At 36.1% G+C, this 26,237-nt stretch overlaps 1 protein-coding gene across 2 annotated transcripts in view; it reads left to right on the top strand.

Moving 5' to 3' along the window:
* Positions 1 to 26,237, top strand: part of SKAP2 (src kinase associated phosphoprotein 2) — a 120,182-nt gene that overhangs the window by 85,479 nt on the left and 8,466 nt on the right. For both annotated transcript variants that reach the window (XM_062569251.1, XM_062569250.1), the window contains 2 exons: positions 16,297 to 16,368; positions 23,002 to 23,114. In XM_062569251.1, the coding sequence (XP_062425235.1) occupies positions 16,297 to 16,368; positions 23,002 to 23,114 (185 nt within the window). The remainder of the gene's footprint in view (positions 1 to 16,296; positions 16,369 to 23,001; positions 23,115 to 26,237) is intronic.

The raw sequence follows: 26,237 nt of genomic DNA, 5'->3' as shown, positions 1-26,237 counted from the left end.
CCTAGTTTCCATTAAAATGATTCTGAAGACAAGGTTTGATTCTTATTTTGATGCCTCTTAGCTGGTGCCTCTCGGCAAGTGCAACATGGGTGAAAAGCTGCTCTTACAGAATAGGTATGGTTGGAAATCCCTAAGTGATGTAATGTGATGGGACATAATGCTGGCATACCTGGCTTTGTCCCATTTATTCTCAGCCTGTCCATAGCACAGAGAACTCCTGGATGAGTGAGAAGTAAGGATGGGGCTGAAATCCAGTGCTGTCATGATCACCAGCCAGGGGAGCTGTTGTGGAGCATGAAGCCAACCAATAGAACTTGCAGCAGTTCTTAGTTTGCTGTAAATTAAATTTTGGGATCGATCCAATCTCTAGTTGGCCCAAGAGTCCTGGGAATGGAAAACTTGCCTTAATCTTTTGATCCCCACTATCAACGCTGTGCCAACAGCTTAGTCAAGCCCAGGTATCTGGCCAGTACATCCATTTCAGACTTTTTCTGTAGCTGGGAGCTGAGATGTCTTTTGTAACTGGGGCAAAGCTCAGGGAATAGTAAGAAATGTTTGCAAGTTTTATGCAGCAGTAAATGTGGTTTCCAAAGAAACACTTCTGTATGTTTGTGTGTGTGTGCATGTGGTGTGTTGTCTTATTTTAAGCAAACTCTTTAAAGAGTTTTTAAATTATATTGATCTTGTTTTAGAACCTATTTCTGACATTGTGTATGATGGTAGGGAATTATCAGCCTGTCTCTTACTCATAGTTGTCTCTTTAAGCAGCATTGTTGTCTTAAGTGGGGTTTGAGTGTAAATTTGGTTTGTCATTCAGGAACATAGAATCCTGCCACTTAGAGCCTTTTTATGTTTCTGTTCTGTATGTGCAGTGTCAGATGCACTGATTATTTGGTGCTGAAAGTGAGGCTTACACAGTGATGTGTTAATGAAAGTGTCTTTTCAGAAGACCTTGCTTTTTTCTTTTTTTTTCCTTTTTTTTCTTTTTTGAGTTTTCAAGATTTCATGGTGAGGGTCCAGGGGCCCAGTATAGGGTTTTGGTGTCAAGCAGTCCCAGTTGTGGATTACAGCTGTACAATTAGCTCCTAAAATCAGTAATCTAAAATGAAGGAACTGTTAATTGTTTGATGTGGATAAGAGCAGTAGGTTTAAGTCAGCAGAGATGCAGGTGGTCACAGGATCACAGATCATGGAATCTGAGATGTTATTTGTGAACACTGCTCAGTGTATTTTATATCCTGGTATATTGTCCAAATTCCTCCCAGTGTTTGTTGTTTGCAGCAAACAAACATGAAATTCTTCTTTACTACTTGTCTACAGAGGCTGTATTTAGTGCTTATGTGCTATTGAATTTTTAGGCACAGAAGGAATTCTAACTGCCCTTTATTAGTAAATGAAATGGTTTCTGAATATAAATTGTAAATCAGCTTATAAGGGTCTGGAATACTTGGAGCTGAAAAGACCAGATACAAGATCAACTTTCTTGAGGGTAGTACTAAAGATGATTTTCCAAAGTAATTACTAAAAGTGTTTTGAACAATTTCAATTAAAGCATCTGGCAGATTCGATTACGTAGCAAAGACTTTTTTCTTCCAATTTTAAGCCAGTTGTGATAGATAGGTCATTCTACAAAATCACTTTTTTTCCGAAGGTTGGATCTCAGTGATAAGAAATTAATATTTTTCACTTGTTTAGCTATTACATTATTTTAATATTTGGGAATTTTTTGTCAATAGTATCTTACTGGTAGGTGGAGTACCAAAAATAGATTAAGAGGTGCTACAGGGCTTATTTACTTTGCTGTAAATCTGAAGTAATTCAAACAATACAAGAGCAGTGAAAAGCAGATATAAACTACTTGTCAGAGAAGGATGTCAGAGAATAGCAAGGATTTTTTCTCTCTGAAATATGAAGTTTTGTTGTGATGACCGCTGGGATTTGAGGTCTACTAAATGTCTTTGATTATTTGCCAAATGTGGGGATCATTGAAATATGACTTCTTTCAACTGTATATCACTGAACCCGAACTTATATGATGAATTGGAGCTGGGTCTCTGAATTCTTTGATGCATTGGGTTTTGAGGCAGTACTTCTATGTGATTTATATGTAACATGAAGTGTCCTTCAGCTAGTATGAAATGTTCATAAACATGAGTCATGAGTTATGAATCCAGATAACTTTTTGTATTTAAACACAATATATGCAGGAGATGGTTAGGAACATGATACCTGGACCTCAGCCTTTGCTACAAGAGCTTGATCTTCAGCTAATGTAATCCTACATCTAAAGGGAGATGCTTTTCTTTGAGTTGATGTTAGGTGGAAGTGTCAGTGATGGAAGAAGAGGCAATCTGGTGCAGCTGAAAAGAATAAGTTGTCCCCTGAGTGGAAACTGGCAAGTCCTTGAGGGGAAAAAGTAGCGTTCAGAGGCTCTTCTGTGTTTCTTGTAAATTGATGGTCTGTGGAAAGCAGGTGGCCCATAGCTGTTAGGAAGTCTGCTGTGTGTGATGCTATTAGAAAGGAGAAAAAAAAAAGTCGTAAAAAGACATTATCACCTCATCATGCACATTGACAAACATACAAGCGAGGAAGCTGATAATAACGGAATAATACCAGTAAATATTCAAACCTAGTCTGATTTGCATTTATGGGACATATTTGCTGATTGGACTTCTTTATCGGATTTTATACTGAGAAACACTCTTGGAAAGGAGTATTCCATATCTAAAAATATACTTCTACTGAAAACATAAGATAAACTGCATACAAGCTTTGCTCAGACACTCTGTTTTAACTTTATATACATTTATTCTGGACACGTTTATTCTGGCTGGCGTAACACATGTAGTGTTGTTGTCCTCTATTTATAATGACTCATTTACAATGAAGAAGAATCAGATCTTTTATTTATCCAAAATTGTGCACACCTAATTTGTTGAATTTTCTTTTCATTGTTTATTTGGTTAGTGTTCTCTGATGCTCTAAGCAGCCCTGTTTTTGTTTTCTCTTCCCTTTTAAGACAGATACCTTGCTTATTCTAAGCATATATTTTCTGAATTTCAAAGATTGAATCTTCTGTATTCCAGTTTTGTAGTGGTGGAAAGGAGAGGATCTTCATCAGTAAGAAAGTTCAAAGGAGTTAATTATGTTGAGATATTTGTTTTTCTTTTGTTGAATTGCATGCGTGCAAGACTTTGCAGGTTTCAGAATTCCCAAATGGAGAAAATAGTAGTATCCTTCCTGAACTTATTAACTGCTGAAGCAAATTAAGTGAATTCTTGTTGGAAAACTGATGTTTATCAAAGTTGCAGGTTGTCAAAGGCTGAATTTTATTTCTGTATTTCAGAGTTAATAAAAAAAAAAAAAAAAAAAGAGAAATACTCTAAAGCCTAATCAGACCAAAAACCCAGTCCTTCAAATAAAAATAAAATTCCTAAGAATGAATTGTTAAATCTGCATCATTTATTGGCATTTTGAAGCTTGTTTGCTAAAAATTAAAGGCATCCTCTAGCATGTCTAAAAAGGAAGTATTTTTAATGCTGGAATTTTATGTTTAAAAATTCTTTTGAAAACAAATTAGCACATATCTCATTGAAAGGAGTTTACTTATTGAAATAAGGTATTTTATTGCAAGTACTGGTCAATCATTTTTATACTGGTTTCTATGTACAACGTGACACTATTGATTTGTAAAAAACAATCCAATGTGAACAGTATGTGACAGAAGTTGTTTGTTATTAAGAGATAGAATCCCATCTCTGAAAAGCTTGTCATCCTGGAGAGACAAAAATCACACAAAGTAATTTTACTTGTATCATAGCTTTTTCACTGTTGACTACGTTTTTGACAGCTGGCTTCATGTTAAGTATGAACAACGCTTTGTTTATGCATGCATGTCTTCAATGGGTTATGGACCCAAAGTTTTTTCTTGTGAAAGCGAAGTAGTTTTCTTTGGTAGTGCCGACTTTAATTAAGAAGCTAATGCAAAGCATTCAGAAGAAATGTCTCGGTATGCGAGATAGTTTGTTAACCACAAAAATTGAGGAATTGTAGTTCAACAGGTTCACAGCAAAATGTTAATTATATTATGTATGTTTATGAAAACAGAAATTTTGGGCTTGCTCTGCTGTTTGGGTATAACTGTGATGAATACTATATAGATAGATGAAGAAACCTTTCCTTTTTGAATTTGTGATGAATGGCTGCATATCAGGCAATTAAAACCATTAAGTAGATTTTTTTGAGAAATGAGCAATCGGAGGTTATACAGTGCCTCAGGCTATTACTTCTCAACTTTTATGGTTTCCACGCGGTAGCTATTAAAAAACTGTAATTTATACAGCTGGTTCTCAAATAAGACCCAGCAAGGTGGGCTTTAAAAGCTGACAGTCATTCAGTTAGAGAGACACAGATCTCTTGAATTTTTCAACCTTAAGAAAGGCATCTGCACAAATCGCTCTGTACATATCTTTTCCTCTTGGTGTGCTTTTATCTGCTTTTCTTCCCACTCTCTTCAAAACAGAGAAATTAGCTGAAGAAAATATTTTAAATTAACAAGAGCTTTGTGAGCTGGGCTGGTTATATCAGTGCGTGTGTGTGTCTTGTGTGTGTTCAGTGTACTGTATTTGTAGTGTTCAGTTTGCAAACATACAAGGAAGATAGCAGAGGAAGAGGCTACCTGTTTGTCTTGTCTTGGCTTCTGCCTCCTGAGCTGGGTAATGGTCTTGAAAGAGGAGGGTTGGTTGCCCCCAGGAGAGGAAAATGGTCAGTGAGGTGCAGCTCCGAAGCTGCAGCCTGGCCTAGGCAGCGGGGGCAAGGCGTAGCAGGTTTCCTCTGCCCAGGAGCAGAGAGGGGCAGGCTGTAGGGGAGCACAGCGGGCAGGTGCACAGACCAAGGAAAGGACACTTCCGTAAGAATACAGAAGAAGCTGAGGCTAGTGTGTTGTAAGTTGATGAAAGTTGGACTGGACAGCGAAGTGGGGACACAGATGGCACAGGGGAGACATTTCTTTTATTGCACTCCATTTTACCTAGCAGATCTTAATTCTCTTTGTGTTTAAAAAAGATTGCAGTTTGCGTTCTACTGAAAGCTAGGTTAAGATCTTGGAAACTTGCAATATCCTTAAGGAAAAGGCTCTTCCATCGTCAGTTTTTGGCTGGGTTGTTGCCTAAGGACAGTCTGTGGTGATCATACTGTCCTTGAATATTGAAGGCAACAATGAATAAATTGGAGATTAAAGGAAGGAATCTCATTTTCAAAATAAAGCCATTGTCCGTGGAAAAACCTCAGGTGCCTAGCATGAATGTCTTCCTTCCAACCTCCCAAAATATATTAACTGAATCTGTACTTGCTTTCATACCTGTATATTTCAATTTTTTTTCCAGAAAAGTGAGACATCTCCGTTACTAAATAGTGAACAGTGGTTTCAGATAATTCAACAAACAATGTTTAAAGTCGGATAGAATTTTATCATAGTTTCCATAAGGCTCTTAAATCTCAGTCCCTGGTTAAATCACCTCTCTCAGGCCGCACAAATGGTTGTTCCTGAACTACATTTGGGACTGTTGTGTCTCTGGCATGAGGCCTGGACGATCCAAAGGATCGGCTGCAGGAGAATTCAAGTAATCTGGGACTGTGGAGGCCCTGAGTTTCTCTGAGACCCAGCTGCATGCCAATCCCGCAGTAAAATGGCGAGATGCCTGGGGAGCAGTTGTCATCTCCTGCTTATGAACTATTTCCAGATTCCTGCTGTCCTCCCTCATCTCTCTGAGGTGTACTGCAGTACGTGGCATGTGAAGCTGGGAAGATCAGATATCCAAAGCTGCTGATCCCACTCTGGACCTAATACATGAGAGCAGGAGAACAGCACAGTGTTCATAGAGATATTTGTTAATATTTGTGGAAATAAATGTGGAAATGTTACTCAAAAGATTGTATGTATAAACAGTCTGTATTGCAGCTATTATTTTCTGCTTATTTCTGATTTAACTTGATTTTTCTTTACTAGTGAGTCATAAGAAGAATATTTTACAATTGCTTTATTTCAGTATTTAAGCTGGAGAGAAGATTTTGCAGTTGACATAATTGAATTTGGTGGCATAGGCCATAAACGGTGAGAAGAGGCAGTGCTGTGGGTCTGTTGCTTTTCGTGAAAGTACCTAAAGGGTGAAAGCTGCTGACTTTTTTTTTTTTTTTTTTTTTTTTTTTTGATTAGTGTGTCATTAGTGAACAACACAGAGAATGCAAAAATGTCAGTTGAGTTGGTTGAACATTTTTAAAGGAGTTAGAAGCAAGCATCTGGGAGCCAGACTTTTCCTGTGGAAACATGCCAACAACTGTATTGTGTTTCCTTTCACTAAAGTGAGCTATGCTGAAATGCCTTGTCTCCTGTCCCTTTTTTCAGTAAACTCATTTCTGGAATCAGACTATAAATTTGAATACTTTAACCCTGCAGATTATTAAGGGATATTATGTGGTTTAAACAAGATGCTTTCTTCATGATTCTATGTATGTAAATATTATGTCAAGTCACATTTGTCACAATTAGGGACATGTAGTTTTCAGAAATGTCTTTTAAATTTAACTCTTGCTGCTTATCAACAAGTATGGGAAACTTTACTTGACATGTATAGACCTTTTTTTGTCTGTATTATATAAATTCAAGCCCGAGAAATATAACCCCTGTACGTGGTTGTCAAATAACACTGTAGCCCGGAGTTATACAGTATAGATTAGTTAATTGAATATTAGATTGCTAGATGTATTTACATAGAGAACTATTTATATTTTCTATGTAGATTTTAATAGCCACCACATTTATTTTAGCAAAACATTTTACTAATAAGGTTTATAAAATGTCATGTTGAACACTTAAATTATTTACATAACTAAGAGCTATTATGAGTTGAGAGAACAAACAAATTTATTTTAGTTACAGTGAATTCACATAAATCTTTATAGTGTTTATATATGAGAATGGACTTAGGCACATGCCGCACGTATTTAGGCAGGCAATCTCTACTGCAGATTCCTGTGAACCTACAAGAAAACCATAGAATCAGTTTGGGAAACATTGTTTGTTTTGCCCCTTCGAGTTACTAATTTGCATTCTGCCCAATAATTACAACTTCTTTAGGGGGAGGCAGGAGCATGTTTTGTTAACCAGATAAATAATTAGATGAATGTCTAGAAACATTAAACCCTACAAGCTTTGCATTATATTTTTGAGGCCTGTTTGGGACGCTGCTTTAATGTATTTTATTGCTTCTTTAGATGTTCAAGTATGGATTTAGGTTCATAACTTTAAACTCAAAGAGCAAAAATGTTAGTTCTTTGTATTTGTAGTTTTAATTCTTTCTATATGTCTCAAGCAGAGAAACTAGAAAACATCTATTTAAATTTCTCAGCTTTGCATTTGTTCAGATCTTAGATTATAATACCTTTTCCTGTGGTAAATGTATTTTTTAAAAGCATTTTCATTTCCCTAAATTTTTATTTTCTGAGATGTCTATTGCCTGGACTATTTTATGCCTAATTTGAGGCTTTAAGAACACTTTAGAAGTGTAGCCAAAATTGTGCTTTTCATGGAAGCTAGCACAAAACCTTACTTTCAGAGATGCTGCTTTTCAGGTGTAGAAGTTTAGTTATCAAATCTCTCAATCAAAAAGCATGGGTAACATTTTCAAAAGGATCTAGTTAAACTTAAAGTGTTTGTAGAAGTTGGGTTCTGAAGTGATTTACACCTTGTTTGATGGCCCATCAAATAATTTCTTGTTTTCTGAATTTAACATAGTCTGACCAATTCATTCAGCACATCGGATCAGCCAATTTGGAAAGACTTGATTTCTGGAAACAAATCACTAAAGTGAATTCAATTGTAAATACCTATTCTCTGTGTATATAAAAACAGGAAAAGAATGAATGGTTATCTGGAAGTGAATCTCTCTGTAATTTCTTATATTTTCTTTTATAATTATTGCATGTATATCCATGATTTAACTTGCTTGTGATGACCTTTATCTTTTCTCTTGAGAAGAATTACTATTATCAGGTCTTTCTTCATGAAGAAATAAAAAGGTCAGTGCAAAATCCATCCCTTATTTCTATGCAGTGAACATCGCACTTTAGCATATTTTTATTGAATTTTATTAATAATAATTAAATCAGTTTGTCTAAGAAATTTTATCATTCCAAAATTAGACATTTGAGATGGTATTTCCCTGCCTCTCCCTCTCCTTCCAAGCTTGCTATGGTGTAGCAAAGAATTTACATAGAAAAATATATAAGTAAGAATTTACATATTCCTGTAATCCTGTCAGGCTAACATTTTTTCCCCTTTTTTGGCTCTCTTTAACCCAAAATTGACAAGCTTTTATTTCTTCTGCATGACTGTTTTTTCTTTCTTTTCCTTTTTCTTTTTTTTTTAAAGAATGTGCCCCCCCCCTTTTTAAGTGGCGGTTTATAGAATTATATGTTTTTTTGGAAGGCTGGTGCTCGGAACTGAACTAAGTTGATTTAGCTGTCACTCAACCTTATTGAAGACTGCTTATTTGCAAGGAGAGCCCCAAGCAGGAAGGAGAGCTCAAAGCAAGAAGCTGAGTTCATGAAATCCTAATATAATTAAAGCCAGGAATTGCCTATGCCTCTGTGAATCATTCTGTTGCCCTGATGAATATATGCTGTTCTGTTGTTCAGGTGGCTAAGCATGCTTCTTCTCCTATCATGCTACTTTGCTCTTTAAGCCTGCAGGGCTTTATGAAGCCCTGGAAACAGCAGCTTTCATGCTAACGAACAAAATCTGTGTGAGACAAATGATGAGATCTGAAGATGATATAGTCTTTATACAAATTGATTGTGACTACTGAATGGGGTGCGGATAGGAAAGCAGGAGGACTGGGATGCTTGGTACTGGAGGAGGAGAGGTAAATGTTTAAAGGAAAAAGAGGAAAGGTGCTGACATCTATTCAGGTTTCAACAGGCAGGGAAGGGTAAGTAAAGCAAGGCATGCTCTCAGATTTCCTGAAAAATTTGTAAAATTATACATAATACATTGAGAAGATCCAGCTGTTTGTTTAAAGACAAAAATAACATTTAATACTGCACTAGTTTGCAGCAACTGTGCAAGACCTTGCCAATAATGCTGATTTTTTTCTCTTGTGTGTTTCTCTTGTGTTTTTCTTCCAAAGCAAGAGATGTGTTCTTTGATCACTTAATTGTCATATTTTTATGCTCTAAAACATTATAAGAAATACTTTCTGCTAGAAAAAGCTTTTGTTTCTTGCTTTTGCATTAAGTGAATGGGTAATTAAATAGTATCTATCTGCTTTTAAAAACATTCTTTTTGTTCATTGCCCTAGTTAGTATTTTTCATCTCGATGCGTATGTATGTGATAATACAGGAGAAATGCAGTGTCTTTCCTCTTTCACAAATGTATTTAGAAAGCGACTTTTTCCCTACTCATTTTTCCAGCCTTACTCATTTCTCTCTACTGTTTCACTCTGTGATTTTTTTTCATAGCAATAGTAGCATGAGGCAAATAACATTCTTCTACATAAGAGTAGAGAACTGTAGCCTGAAGTGTATGGCAGGAAGTCTTGTATTTGTCCCTAGTGGAATTGGGATTTTTTTTGATTTACTTAGTTCTTTAGCTGAGCTAATGTTGTATCTCTGAAATGTTTTTCTTAGGAAGGGAATGGTAGATCTACTTTTTGGTTTTGATTATGTCAAACTGAAACATATGCTTGGGTTCATTAGGTGGTGTCCCAGGAAGGTTGTTTTACAAGAGAGAACTTTTTGCAGATCATCTAGAAATGACATTTCATGACCCCAATATTACTGCCTCTCCCTCTTACCTTCTTTTCCTGGAGCAGAGAGCCTCAGTTAATTTTTACCAAAATCCACTATTATTTTTTCCCTTCTGAGAATCATGAGGTAACTTTTTCAAAAAGTCTTCTCATCAGGAGGCAGTGCTTTATCTTTATCTGAGCTGGCCATTTTGGTTATTCAGACTACCTACGCAATTGGGAGCAGTGGTAGTGCACAGTAGTGTCATTTCAAGATATGTGAAATACAATTGGGAAAAACAAAACAAAAACAACCCCAAACCTAGTATTAAAGAAGGAATTCAGGAAACCTCATGTCTGGAGTCTTGGAAAAATCCGGACAAAACTGAGTTGTTTGAGCTAATCCTGTTCTATAAAATCATTGACCCCAGCTGTGTCACAGATGAGTTGTCAACATGCAGAGATCCTTACAAACCACTGCTGCTTAGCTTAGGCTTTCTTAGGGCAGTCTAGAGAACCAAGAGACCAGATATTTTTGTTTGCTAGATACTTGATCTAAGTTTTAGAGTTAGACACAGGGGATTAGATGAGGCAGTTTACAGAGATCCTTTCCAGCCTAAAGCATTTCATAATTCTGTATCCTTCACTTTGTAAAGCCAGTGCTGCTTGTTTCTGGCCATTGGGATCAGTACATTGTCAACAGTAGTAACAGTTCAGTTACCCTGTGCTGATCTAACAGAGCTGTGCATATGCTCAACCTTGCTAACTCTGGAATTTAAGCCGTGGTTGTTTCTAAGAACTGATTAAAACTTGGACAAAATATTCGTTGGAGTTTTATCACATTTAGATAGTAGTGCATTTGAAACCTTTTGCCTCCCTCTTGGAATCATTTTTGGATCACATGTGTTGGAAGGGATTGGGACTGGGAATTGGCATGTGTTCTCTCTGTCCTCAACTAAAAGTAAAGCAGCTCAGTACACATAATATTGTTCATAAAAATGTTTCTGTTTTCATACTGTTTGTAATCTGGAGATCTCTATCCTGTATCATCTGCCTCCTATCATATTTCTGGGTAGAGTGGTGACCATTTACTCAGATGCAACTTCTACATCTGCTTAATAATTTGATGTTATCTTCTCACGAATCCCTGTATCTGGCCCAGTCCTGTCCCCATCTTCACTGGCTCTGTTATAGAAATCTGAGCTCTTTCATTCAAGCTTGTCATGCAGGAGTGTGACTTCTCTGTTTGAGTTGTTGGATAACTGCTTGACTCCAAAATGGGAATAATCTTCTTTCTAAATAGCAACCAGCTTGTTTCCTACTTCTTTCACCCTCTTGGAGGCATTTTCATCCCCAGACAATGCACCCTGATACAGTCAGTTCCTTTCTACCCCCAACTCATCTCACACTGTGGCTAGTGCGTTGCACCTTCAGCAGCCTTTTCCAAGCGGTTTCATTTGTTTAGAGTGCACCAGGAATTAAGCAGGGTGTGGGGAATGCAGGGTGAAATGTCAAGAAGTTGTTAAATCATTCAGTAATCTACCATGTCCGGGGGAGAAGGGCAAGATTGGAAAGGGGTGCGTCTGTGAGTGTATTTGGAAGATCATCAAAACTAGAGTTTTGCTACTTCGATTTAAAGATTTTTCACTATGGGTGGATCAGAGCCTCAAAGAAGAGGACTGAGAGTCCTTGCCAGTATATGTACACACATGAGGGCAAATAAGCCTAAGATCAAATAACATATAGAAGATTTCTGTAATATCAAGCCACTTGGGCTAAAACTCACTAAGATTTTGGGTGAAGTGTCTAGGCATACACAGGTGTGTATAGAGCAGGGATACTGCAGAGGACCCCCACTCCCATGACGGGGGAGCACTTTGCTCTGGGATGCTCAGAGAAGGCAGCATTCTGGCCTACATAAAAGAGCGTATTGATTCTTTTTCCTTTGTCTCCAGATAGTCCCTAACCTTCACGACTAATACTAGCAGAAGCCGACAGTTCAGCCAGATTTTAAAAAGATAGTATGTACTTAAAATTTGTGGTTTTATTACTCTTTCTTTGGGATTGCTTAAATGCTTCTCAAAACAAATAATCTTGTTTGTAAAAAGCCAGTTCTAGCTATGTTTTTTTTAAATGAGATGGCTGGACTGATTTATTTTCCTTATTAGAGTAATAATACATCTGTTACGGGGTTAGGTCAATATATAAAATTATAAATCTGGGAGAGAAAAGGTCTCATCTCTTTCCTATATTTATTCATATTTGAGACTTCTTGTTTACAGTTGTGCAGAGTCGTTATTTTGTAGAGGAAAAGTAATACTCTTGGTGTTAATATGGCATTGTACCTTTTAATTTTTCTTAAGCAAAGCAGTATATAGTCATGATGTTCAGTTTCAGCTGAGTTCTCCATGTGCATACCTCTGGGTTTGCATGCATGTGTCTGTCATCCCTGCTGAGTACAATGGTAAAGGCATTGTAGCTTTTATTGATTATTTAATAATGCAGGTATTTTTGTGGGGGTCTGTCTTACAAGACCTGTTTATATGCTTATAACCTTTTGACACCAAACTGAGTTTTCGAATGAAGATATATTAGTGTGCATTACAAGCATATGATTGCTTGAATTATTACAGAATAGATGAAAAATTAGTTCATTGCAGTAGTTTTTACCTTGACTGATCAAAACATCTCCCAAAGATTTTTCTAACAATATGTGATTGGAATAACAACTTCACATGGTGTAGAGTTCTGTGCTGCAGCCGAGAGGCATGTAAATACAAGCTGCTTATTTGCAAGAAGCTTCCAGATCTGCAATATGATTGCTATGGAAACCACACAATGAAAACCTTATAACCATCTGTGTGGTTTGGTAAATTTTGCTGTATAGCTGAGCTTTTTTTTGTTTACTGTTATTAAAGTGTTGAATAGAGTATATTAACCCACAATCTCAGATTATCCAAGGTATAAATTAATGTTGTGAAAAGACAAAATCTATCTGAGAGGATACAGCATAATAAAATACTAGTTAATAGTGGCATTAAATTAAGATCAAATATGTGAAGATGGATAAGTAGTGTCTTGGTAGATGAAACTGCTAAGTTTATGCATATTTATCATGGTGATACCACATTCCATTGAAGGAATGCACTGTTCAAGCCAAACTCTAATCCATTTTATACTCAAAAAGTCTGATTTTTTTTCCCTTTAAGAAAAATAAATTGGAAGAAAAATCAATGATCTCATGTCAAAAACTCAGCTAGCATAGTATTCATTGCTGACTTTTTAAATTGTGTGGATAGTAGAACCACCCATGATGGGGGATTTTTTTTCTGTTCTGTCTTCATCTTGAAAATTAATTAAATAAATTATTTTCAGGAGCTTTCAGAGATTGAAACTCCCCTTAATAAATATAGTTCCTTGTTCCACTGTCGCTAAAAGAATTTTTAAAAATTGTTTGCTGTTAGAATCTCTGAGAACTGGTGGAGTATAGAACATAACCTGTATTTCAAGGGCCAGATCCAAAGAACAGATGTTCTTTGGATCTGCAGGTCTGAAAGAGTTCACTGGTTTGACTAGTGTTCCTTTGACATAGTGAGAAGATGGAGGAGTATATTTTTCACTGTAGTGATAATAATGGTGTGAAGAAGCAATACAGAGGAAACATTCTACCAACTCTGCATTTTAAAGGTCTACATGACTCTTCTGGCCCAATATCTTAATAAGGATTCTCCTAGGTGTTTGTTTTGTTTTTGTTTTTTAATTTTTCCTCTTCTGGCACCATTGCATGTTGTACCACAAACTTTACTATGTCATCTCTGACTAAAGCATTAAGTCTCTAGGTATCTGAGGCTGTTGTCTTTGAAAGGCATCTCCCACACACTGTTACTACCTCAGGACATGATGCCAGAAAACACTAGTAGAAACTATAGGTTCTTTTTTACCACTCTAAGCCAAGTCTATTAGATCTGCACTGCTGTGGGTGTGACTACATTGCCAAGTAGTCTGGATCAACTGAACCAGATTTGTAACTTTTCAGAAAGGTTTTACTGTGGAGTCAGTTTAGTCTGGGTGCATGGACTGAAAGCCCATTAGCGACTGGACTATGTGCAGTTTGGTTCTGGAGTGCTTCTTCTGGTCTAATTATGTCTACAAGGAATTTAGTCTATCTAGACTTTGACAATTCTTTGGGGGAAATCAAAGCACGACAAGTGGAGTGGTGGCATCCCAACCATCCTACTAACAGGGATGTGCATTGTTTGAATTTGGGACCTTCTCAGTGTTCAAAGAAGTTTAGTTCAGTCATTTTTTTTCTCTTCTTCAGATACAACTCTTTTGAACTCTTGTTTGTATTTTATTAAATACATATTTCAGGAACAGGAATGACAATGTTCTAACTTTCTATATGAAACCACAATACTATCCAAATATAATCAATCATATCTGTTATGAAAAATCTCTTCAAACCTCTTCTACTTTTTTTTTCTTAAGTTGAACCCCCACCAGAGCAGACTTCTCCGTGCCAGATAGTCTGATGATGATGCCAATTATAAAGTTAAAATCCAAAGTATGTCCAACACATAAATTCAGGATGGCTACTAGTCCAAAAATCTGTAGCAGTTAGTATCAGCATTTGTTTTTATCAATGTGTAATATCCTGTCCATCAGATGAAATTGTATCTTCTGGTTAAAAAAAAAAAAAAAAGAAAAAGAAAATGAAACCAGCAGTGGAATAATAATAACTGCAAGTGGTGCAATTGTGATATGGAACCTATAGAATGATAGTGCCTCCTAGTGCTCTAGACAACACATGGGATATATTTGTGCCATTTATATGCCTATTCTAAGTGCTTAAAACAAACAAATGAGTGTATTGGGAAATGTGTAACAAGTGGTATGCCAGCTGGGGGAATACATTTAAATGCAGTATATAGTTTGGAGTGTTTTGTGTTGTACCAAAGCTTCAGATTTTCCCCATTCTATTGTTTTTCCTTTGGCTCAAAGAATAGTTCGTATTAATCTCAACTAGACTTTTAGGTAGTCAAAAGTCAGGTGGCAAAAACTGTTGGTGGTTTAGTAGGGCAAAAGTTCAAAACCCTTTGTAGAGGGAATCTTATGATGTAATTTAATATTTGTAGGACTATGTATAAAAGTTAGCAAACAATTATGCAACAGGTCTACTCTTGTGCTTTAAACATCTGCTTTAATATTTGCAGGAACAGTCTTGTAGGTAAATTAAATTGCTACGAGGCTAACAATCCTTTGAACTGTTGATATAAAATTCATTCTTTGTCAGAGTAGATTTGCTTATGAGAAATGTTTTAAAAGTTGTGTGTTCTGTGTCTGTTATCTGTCATTTATAAAATATCAAAATCAGTTGCTGAAATGCATATCTTAAAAATATACATGAAAATATAAGAGGTGATGAGTAGGAACACGAAATAATTTAAAAGTATTGAAAGTCTAATTCTCATTTGAAAAGTAGGTTTATCAATACACTAATTCCTCATTTAGTACAGCAGCTTTAACAGTTGTGGTATTCTATAAGGGCCAAGGTAAATCTATTTCTACTTCCTTTTGACCCAAAATAAAGAATACAACTAAAAAAGAATTCAGTTTGTTCCTTTCTTGTTCTTCTTCTTTCTTTCTTTCTTTCTTTTTTTTTTTTTATTTTAATCTCACCAAGAGAATTGTTGGCTGCAAATTGTGTCAAGTAATTCTTATGTCCCGTGAGTTGAATGTGGATTTACTAAGGGTATGGTAATGAAAGCCTTCCATGTCTGGATTGAACAAGAAATATGGAGTGCATCTTAGAAAATTGTTTGTGGTGGTTTTGGAGTGTTCCAAGCCTGTTAGCCAGAAAGCATGCTTTAGAGTTGTTCGCTGCCAGGCTTTCTCGTTTCTTCTCTCCTAAACTTGCACTAAGATACAGATACAATCTAGTTTACTTGATTGTATGGTCAGCCGCAGTGGTCAGCAGGCAGGAGCAGTGAATGCCTGGCTTCTGCAGGGGCTGTGTTCCTGTTGTGGGTGTCTAGCCAGGGTGCCTGTCTGCCGGAGTTGACAGTAAGATGAGTAAAATGTCGCCTGCCTCCTTTGCATGCTTCTGATTAGAGCATTTGAATTCTTGCCTGGGCTGGGGATCATTTTAGCTCCTGAACTTCCTGTTCTTTATTCTGGCAAGAAGTGTATGTAGCAGAATAGGACCCTCATTCTAATTGTCTTGGAATAATTGAAAAACAGCAGAACTGCAGCTCTGTATTATCATATTCAGAGTAGAGTGAAAAGAGAAACAGATGTTCACAACTGAGATTTTGAAAGAAAGGTTTTGGAGTGTTTGAATGGGTAGGGGAAACTGCAGAAATAACAACGCTCCAACTTGTGTGCAAATGCAAAATAGTAAACAGGGCTTAAGATCTGGAGATGTAGAGTATGGCTTTCAGACTGATGGGGGCTGTGATTCCTGTCAGCCAAGGTGTCCCTTCAGAGTTTCATTTGCAATTACGTGTTTTGCAGAGGAAGAAAGTATTTCTGCAAAGACTGAAGTGCCAAGAAAATTGAGCCAGGAGAAAGTTACCATCGTTTCAGGTAATCTGACACAATGTTAAACTTTTTCTTCTTTATTTTTGTATGCAATTTTTTTTGCCTTTATTCCTTGTATCTTGCCTTTGCTGTTTTAAAATAATGTTTTTACAGCTCTGTAAAGTTGTCTTTTTGACTTGGGTATTTGATAGCAGCAAAACTACTTAGCACCACTTAGGATGCATGAAAACCACTTGAGAAGGATTTATAAAGTAAGCCAATTTATACAAGGTATTCCTTCCTGAATTACTTTGTAATGACTCAATTAGCTTTCATTTCTGCACAAAGGAGATTTAGTTGCATAAATTAGCTTATCATCATTGAGGAAGTGTCACTGCTAAAGGACAGTTTATAGATACAACATGCAGTTGCTGTCAAACCTATAAGAATGTAATATAGACATCTGTGTATACTTTGTGCTTGAGCAGAACAGACTTCTGCCATTCAGAGACTAACAGGGGACAACAAGTTGCCCAAGGGACTGGCAATGTAGACGTCTCTGAAAAGGTCAACTTGACACAGGCTCTGACAATCGACCCAAAGCTCTGTCTTCTTTGATAAAAATCAGATAAACTTAAGACCACTAATTGATCTGCAGCCTGTTTAAATGTTGGCCATGCATATCTTCATTGCATATGATTACTGCAGAAAGCAAATGAATTGGGTAAGAAATGCCAGAGTCCAGTGACAGCAGCATAAAAATTGGAAAAGGACACAAATGCCCAGAAAGGCTGTGAAGGATATTCTCTCAGTTTTAGCTTGGCAAACTGCCCTTGTGCTAATTATTTCTGGGACTGGAAAAATAACTGCATGCACCCAGTAAGGTCACATGGCCAGACAACTTTTCTTGACGGAAAGGTATTTCCAGTTATGCTTAAAAACAAGATATATACATGCTTCAAGGGCACAGACCTTTAGATAAACCACTGGTGATTTGACACAGCAAATAGAGAAGACTTGCTTCTTATCAGACCTTAAGCCTCTTTGAGGTCTGCTGCATTGTAACTGTGACCTGCATTGACATGCAATCTGGATCACCTTCCCTCATCGCCCATAATGCACATCATTCTTTCAGGGCTGTCAAGGAAAGGGTGGACAAGAAGAGTTCCTTTAGGAAGTAGCTTTGCAGGGCTCTTCCTGTTGCAACATGTGGAGAGGAAATGGAGGCCTGATTTCCTGACCCATCCAGGAAAGCAGGAACAGGTTGCTGTGAAGAGCTTTGGGTTTGCTTTTCTCAGAAAGGAAGCAAGAGCCAAGTCATCAGATGCTGTTAGCATTGTGCTCTGCTAAAAACATGTGTAAAACAACATGACTCATTACAGCCATAGCATTTAGTACTCATTTAGACATTACCGTAATTACAGGAGTGTGTCATCATAATGCGGTGTAGGGTCAATCCAATTATATGCTTGAAAGCAACGTGTTTTTTTTCTTTTTTTTTTGTAAACTCATGCACCATCTTGAAGTGCTAAATGTTTATACTTTTAAGAAATCAAGTCCTTAGCACCTTCACTTTTGAAAAGTTTTAACTCCTATGAGGTTACCTCTGTCAATCTCTTAGTGTTTCAGTAATGTCCTTGAAAATACCGGAACAGTTCTCTCCAGGCATCAGATTCATTTCAAGCAGTAATTTTAACACTATAGTAAAGCAGTATCTGACCTTATTTAACTAAGTGTTTAACACTAGAAATATTTGTTTGCCAATTAGATCTATAAGTTGACATGATTATTTCTGATAGGCATCTCATCATAAATATCTAAATTTATTAAAGAATATTCCTTGTTTTTCCATAAAAATAAAACTTACGCTCTTAAATTTCATTTACTGCCTGGGTTTACTAAACCTAAATTTCACAGATGATCTTCTAAAAAGAGCCAGTACCTCAGCCTGATGGTGAAGGCTTTCTTATTCTCTAATGTTTTTTTTCTGTTGTTCTAGCTTATCTCTGCTTCAATTAATGTGCAGACTCCAGAATTCTTTTCATCTTTCAGTCTTGGTGCTAACTGTTGCTGCTAGATAGCTTTTAATGTTAATTACTAGTGACCTAGTTATTTGAAAATACCTAAGTGTTGGAGGGCTGCAGGTGTATAATATGGCTTGTTGGGTCGTCTTTTACTACCCATTAACGCTTCCACAACCACTGTTGTGTTAGTAAGTGTAATAAATTCTGTGTTGTCTCAGGTAAATACTTTGCTTTTGGAGTAACTGAAGAACAAAAAGAAGAATGAAACTATCCTGAGAAAGATTATGCAGAGAAAATTGAGACTAGAAGTTGAGTCCAAATAAATCCACTATGATTATTTACCCCTTATTTCATAATTTTTTGCATGTGGGAAAAAGAGCAAAGAAATAGTTACAGGAATTCTTTGCAGTTTTAGGACAACATCAATGCAAACAAATTGTGTCCTTGAACAGTCTGTCTCATCTGAGCAAAAAGTCTGAACACTGAGAATCTTAAGTCAGTTCTGTTTGGATATTACTAATTCTTTACTTCGCAAGTCTCTCTTTAAGCAGTTACCTTTAATATGGTAGATATTCAGCACAAGAGGACACAGCAGTACACAGTAGTTTTCCAGAAGTTCACATTTTACAAAACTGTTACGTAGTGTAAAAAAGTTCAGACTGTGATTAGTAACATTAGAATCTGATCTTTTTGAAGAATCTGATCAAAAGTCAAGCAATATGAGTCAGAACTGCAAGCTTCTTAAAGATCATATTAATATATTGGACACCAAACCAAAGGGGAAAAAGGAGGACATGCTTGGGTGTTCCTTCATTCCACAAGTGACCTGTAAGCAGATAACTTGGAACTAGTAACTCTACATCACTATCACAGTAGTTTGCTAACTTTGCTGCCATCAGTGTTAAAATGGAAGTGAGGCACAGCCGTATTTATTTAAATGTTTTAAATGGTACATGTCCATATTTTGGCTATAATTCCATTTTTTTTTATCAGTCTAGTTTTTGTCAAGTCTGTGATCTGAAATGGCAAGTGCCAGAATGGCTCAGATGAGGATACTGGAATGGGACAGCCTTCGGTTAGATTGGACAGCACATGTGAAAATGTTTAAAGTGTGTACTCTTAATTTGTTTTTCCAGATTTTGTCGTCTCTGTCTATTGAGAATACTCTTAAAGTTCTTTTTTTTCCCTTGAGTAATGTGTTGGCACTGTTAAGTTTTAAACAATCTACAACATTTGAAGTTCATGCTCGAGTGATACACTTGTCAGAGTTTTACCTGAATTGTTCATCTTTCATTCTTCAAGCATGTATTATAAGATGCCAGTATTTTTGAATTAAATAAGCAGTTTGCCAACCTTCCTGATGGTAGGCTCAACCACTGCTGTTTGATCTATCAAACTCTGAAATGTTTTCATCAGTATATTGGACAAAAATTTCTGTTGTTCCTATTACTGTTACTGGAAAGACAGAGATGGCAGAAGAAAACCCTGAGGAATTCTTCATGGAAGGGTTTTGAAAACTGTTGTATAGTTGTTCATCTGAATAAATCTCCTGGAATGAAAGAAATATTTCCAGCAGAAACAGCTTATCCAAAACCATGCTCAGCCATTTCTTGACTGGTTATGTTAAAAGCAGTGGGCGGACTAAAAACAAACGCCACGTACTCCCTATTTACGAAAAAGAATTTGTGCTTGATCATCTCTCATTCGCATTTGTGGTCTAAGTGACCACGCTTTCTAAATATATCAGACTTTCATTTAACAGTTATACCATACACAGTATTTTTAAGGCACAAAACATATTTTACAGAGTATAATAGTAGATTGTAATTCAGACAAGGTAGTGCCAGCAAATTAATACCTTATGAATTTAAACTCTAATTGGCACTTAAGTTTTGATGTTAAATCCACAGACTATTTTCATGTAGTTTGTGTGTTTAGAAGCTCCATGTAGTTTTCGTACCATATAAATACCAAATTCCTACACCCAGGTCCCCTGGTTTTCTTTTATTCAATTCTTCAGATGAAATCAGAAGGAATTTGGCATGGTCCTTTTAAAATGTGCTGGCACAAGAAAGAAAGGGCTTGTGTTTTACAGAGGTTTTTGCAACATTTGGTTGTACCTGTGTTTGTAAAGCACTGTGAGCAACTTAATCATTTCATGAAGCTTGCTGTCCTTTAGATGTATAGATTCTGAAGGTGTACTTACATTTAGCATTTATATATGTAGCTACTTCTAGTATTTGAAGAAACTTGTACTGGCGGGTATGAAAAAGCATTCCCAAAATGGAATGCATGCTTGCTTGGAGACCAGCATAGTTGTTCACAAACTTTTATTGGCACTTTCTCTCCCTATTTTTCACTTCTGTGCCGCTGTATACAAGTTGCTGTCTGAAATGGGTGGTAGCTGATATGAACAGCTCCTGTCTTATGTTGCTTTCACATACGCGGGCACAGAGGCATGGTTAGTTGTTGGGCATGATCATCAGGGTATCAATAAGGTTATTTTAAAATGCATCTTTTTCAGTGTTGCCAAGTCATTAGTTAAGTTTCATTCCCACTCTGAGGCTTAATGAAATGCTTACGTTGAACATCTAGGGAGAGATGCGTCTCTGTCACTGTGGGATCTCTTCTCTTGTCAGTGTTCCCCTTGTAACTCGTGTTAATAGGAATTACTTCAGGTGCATAAATGGTAAGAGCAGACCCCAAAGTGATAATCAGTTGAAAAATCATGATTCACTTTAGTGCAACTCTGCAGACATGAAAGTCCTGATTTATTTATTTAACCAGATCAAAAAGACAACTGCTGAAAGATTTGAAAGGCTGGGATATACAAGAGTAGCTCTTTCAGTTTTTTTCTCTCACAAGGGCTTATGTCATCTTTTGTGGGGTAGTGCTGGGAACTGCAGTCAATACTATATGAAAAAGACTGAGGAGATGCTTTGATTAAAATATTATTACAGATTATTTTGGTGTTAACCTGTATTACTGCTTTTAATTATCTTATGCTAAATTTGTGAATAATGAACTGACAGACAAATGGGAGTGGTCAAAATTTGGAGGTGCATTTCAAACTGTTTACATTTTCCTTTTGAGATTATACTATCTATACATTTTACAATAACCAAATCTCTTATTTCTAAATAGATGGGATTTTTTTAACGTATTGCTGGTTTTGATGTGATCACAGCAGAATCTGTGCACTGATAGTCAGAACGCCCTCTAGCGCTATGTAGTGAATGCTAACCAGTAATCACCAGTTTATGGAAAAATAAATGGTGGCTAACAGCGATACTAATTTTAAGGTTGCAAATGTTTCATCTTACACCGATGTTGTCATCAAAACAAGATAGTGCAGAACACAGACTGAAGTGAATAAATAGAAAACAAGCTCTTCTTGCTCATATTAAGAGAATTAAAATTAAACTTTAAGTATCTGTCAAAATAGAGAACAAGACAAGTTGAATGCTACTTTATATAGAACATGAAATTTTCTTTTGTCTTTTTACTTGATATTTTAGCAGGATTTTTTTTCAGTGATAAACTTAACCAATCGTGATTAAATTGTAAACTATAAATAATGGTGTAGAGTGCTAATGACATGCAAATGTGACTGGTATATGTTGGAATAACCAGCAAGCCTGCTGTTCAAGGATCATATAACAAAACTAAGATGACAGCCTTCATCCAGCCAGTTCAGTGATATTTATGTTATCAGAATTAGAAGATAGCTTTCCAGTGATGTAAATTATTAGTACATATACATTCTGTCTGGTTAGTGTATACATAATGTAACTGGTCATCTTAGTGGTATTGCTTACATTCTTTTTGCATTAACTCATCACACTCCATTCTCATGGAATTAAAAACAGGAAATAGTTTGCAGTGTAACAGAAGCACCCAGTGTATTTAACCATGTGTAAGTGCTGTGTTTCAATAGATGTACTCTGTATTGTAAGTGTATGACAAAGCATTTATTACTGTGTTATTGCCGTATTACAGAGCAAAGAGTGCTAAATAATCAATCAGTTAATGGTCTGTATGGCAGCTTGAACACAGCGCATCCATTGTGCTTATGCTGTTAGAAGGATGAGTTTATGACTGTAGTGTAGTTGCATGTTTAGCCAGAGCTTAATGTCCTAAACTGGAGCTGACACAAATATTTTTAAAATGCAACTTCAGCAAACAGTTTCAGAGTTCTCCAATATTTCAGAAGGAACAATCAAAGATTATCTAAAAGGTTCTCAGAGAAGTTATTTAGTTTTGTTGGAGCAGAAAAGGGAGGGGGAGCATATCATAAAATAGTTACTTTGGCTTCCTTTCACAGATTATTATTAATTACACTCTAGCATTTTTTATCAATTTCAAGTTGAGATACAAATATGGCTTGCTGGAAATATATTAGTATAGAAAAACTAGCTACTCTAAATTGCAGCTGGGAAATGCTTTGAAAACCTGTAGCTACATGTCTTTAAGTGATACAAGGGCTGCCAGTGAGGGGCTTACACATTAAACTTGGTTTCCACTTGCTTTTGTGGTATGAAGGAGCTGTTTTTACAAAGACCGTTAAGAAATTTGTTCTAATAAATTGCCATGTAGTGTCTGGAGATTTAAAGAGCAATTTTCATCCTTCAGAATCTTTATTCTTTTGTAATTAGATGCTGTGTTTTCTTCGCAGATGGTAAAAATACCGATTATGCTAATTTCTATCAAGGTTTGTGGGACTGCACAGGAGATGTACCTGATGAGTTGACATTTAAACGTGGTGACGTTATCTACATTCTCAGCAAGGTACAGCATGTTATTGAGACTAAATAGTTGTAAAAAGAGAGCCGTGGTGGAAGGGCACATTCCCACAGTACTGTGGGGGGAAAGTGGCACTCCCTTTCAGATCCTTTGTTTGCAATCAGATATTCACCGCAATTAATTATTTTGTCAAATGGACTCTAATCTCATTTAAAACATAGCCATGTAACAGGAATTAACTTAAAAGCATGTTTATTTACTTGTTAAATCCTGGCTACCGTTTGTTAACTAATTTAATGGGAGACAATGTGCTTTCTGCTTGTAAAAGTTAACCTTGTAGAATTTTATATTATCTTGTACGTTATGTTTTTTGTTTCCTGTTTTGTATTCCTGACTCTGCTGATTCTGGCTCTTGGAGCATGCTGCTACTGAAGACGGCTTGTTTTTTCAAACTCTGCTTTCATCTTTGTGTGTATATTGCAATTGTTCTGACAACTTAGATTCCAAATTTGTTTCCCCTGACAGATGTAAGCAATTTTTAATTCATTGTTTTCAAGTTTGCACAACAAATGATAGATTTAATTCTTCTGGTCTCAAACGATGTTAAGTGGTATAAGGCATGAGATTTTTACTTTAATATTTGTTATTTTTCCTATTTTTTCCTTTAAGGAAAAAACTCTCTTAAATATGTGTCTCAGTCCATTGAAGTCTACTTCTGAACAATTCATCTAAGAGGAAATTTATGTCTTCCCCACATATTAGAAAAAAGCTGAGCTTTTCTACTTTTTATTTAAAAAGAAAACTTTAATATATATAGAATACATACCTCAGATGTAGCTGCCATTCAGTATAATTCATGTGGAAGATATTGTAGGTCATTGAAATATGTAAGTAGCTGCATGAAAGCTAAGTCATCTGTTTGTATGAGTTTCAAACTCTTCAGTTTTGTCACAATTGCTGTAAATCTTCCTTGATACCTTTAACTGCAGTATTTCTAGATAATAAATGTACAGCTTCTGTTTAAATAAATTCAAGATTTATGGGTAGAAAGGTAGTCCAAATATAAAAATATGGAAGATATATTACTAATGGTAATGTGACCATGTATGTCTTTTGAGGTATTTCATTGTCACTTAAGCTAATAACTGAATTACATTACTAAAGGCAGGATAACACTCTTTGATTGGGCAGACTTTCATACAGTTACACAGCACTGAAGAATGGTACTAATTTAAAATAAACGCCTCTTCCGCCTCCTCTGTCATCAAAAAAAAAAAAAAAAAAAAAAAAAAAAAAAAAAAAGCCTCAGAACAAACAGATCCCCCCTGTTTGTACCTTTCTGTAACATTATGGGGAATATGTAATAAAATCTTAAATGTTCAGCATGTAGGTGGAAAAATCACTTGCTACCTCTTCCCCCAAAATAATGAAATATTTAATTAAAAAAAGAAAAAAAAAAAGGAGTGGAATAGAAAAACAGTAGCTTAAGCCGACCTCTGTATATCAGCCGTCTTGTGACCATGCCCTGATTAATCCGTAAGCAGTCCTTGAAGCCAGCCTGCTGTTGCTCCAGACGTATCGAACCTTTCGGTTTGCGAATGATTTCTGCTGCAAAACAGAGCCCAGCAAATTCACTCCTGATTCACTTAAAGACTGTTACAGCTTCTTCAGAAAAATGAGTGTTGGCCACTATTGTCAGCTCTGAATTTAGGGTCCTTGGGGGGGAAAGTGCCAGAGAATTTATCCATCTAACCGTTCCCTTGATTCAGTTTCAAGGTCTGATCATTTACAAGCTCCTTGTCCGATGCTGCGGGAGAATATAACCAAAGTAGAAGTGAACCTAACCATCTTGAAGTAGGTCGAGACTTTGCTTCAGAAAATATTTCTTGGTCCGTTACATTAATACTTGATTTTTGTGGCAGTCGACAGGAGTCCTTGGCTTTTTTTTTTTTTTTTTTTTTTTTTTTTTTTTTTTTTTTTAACTTTTTCACACCATCTAGTGGCTGAAAATGAGAGATGCAGATACTGACAGGGGGTGATGTGGATAGATCCAAAATGGTGTCATAAATTCAGCTTCAGCTTGCACCTAGCTGTGCTTATTGCCTTTCTATCATATGTCAGCCAGGTATGAACATTATTCTTGAAGAAACCGTATTTTACTGATACAGAAGTAAGTACAGGTATAGCAATATCATAGTAGGAAGGATTAAGCAGTGACAATATGTTGAGAATGTTTCTCATGTAATAGTTCTTTGTTTTACAATGAAACATAAATGACATAGCACAATAGAACACGATAAAAATAGTAAAATACATATTTTCAGATTCCAGCAATGCCAAAACAATCTAATTTTATCTGCTTTTTACGTAGCTTTACAGAAATTGGGGTGGAAAAGTGACTATTTTGTTTCCAAGGAACAATATCATTAGCACAACAAAAGTCATTATGAACCAATTTGGAAAATATAGGCGTTCATACAGTTTAAGTAAAGTAAGATGAGTAACACGTTACATTAAAGTTTCTAGTTGAATGCCTTTTAGAAGAATAATCAAGATTCCAGTTTGGCAATGTTTACTCACTGAAGTAGCTAAGCATTACAAAAAGACAAATCCTCCTTAATTTACCTCATATTGAGCCTCAGAATTCATTGTTAATGTAACGAGCACAATTTGCATGCTTAGACATTGATCCTACCAATGTCTACGTATACAGCCAGTTAAATTACTGTACAAATGAAGTTTTCCCTGTTTTTTAAGATGCACTGGAAAATCAGTTGAGCTAGTCTCCAAATATTTGTGTCTTCTGTGGCTTCTGCATGACAGTAGTGATGTGGACTCTTAGCCTTGCCCCTGCACCCCCAGAAAGTTTTTTGGGGAGTTTTAACTTTTATTTCTTGCAAAATGTGAGTTTTTGATGTGAGCAGAATTAAGCAGAATTGCCTTTGTTAATTTTTCTTTATAAAAAGGAAATTACCTTTTCAGATTAATTGTCAACATTTACCAACAGATACACTCAATATTATTTTATCATTTTAATTTATAATATTTCTGAATATTTTAGTGGCTTTTTAACTTAACCAATGAATTGTGTGAGCTTTTAGAAATTTATACTCTCCTCCCCCTTGCAGGACAAAATATTTTATAGCTCTACTAATAGAGGGACCTTTT

This window comes from Rhea pennata, chromosome 2 (genome assembly GCF_028389875.1).
Source record: "Rhea pennata isolate bPtePen1 chromosome 2, bPtePen1.pri, whole genome shotgun sequence".
NCBI lineage: Eukaryota > Metazoa > Chordata > Aves > Rheiformes > Rheidae > Rhea > Rhea pennata.
The sequence above is the reverse complement of the archived record's forward strand: the minus strand, read 5'-3'. Positions and strand labels throughout refer to the sequence as shown.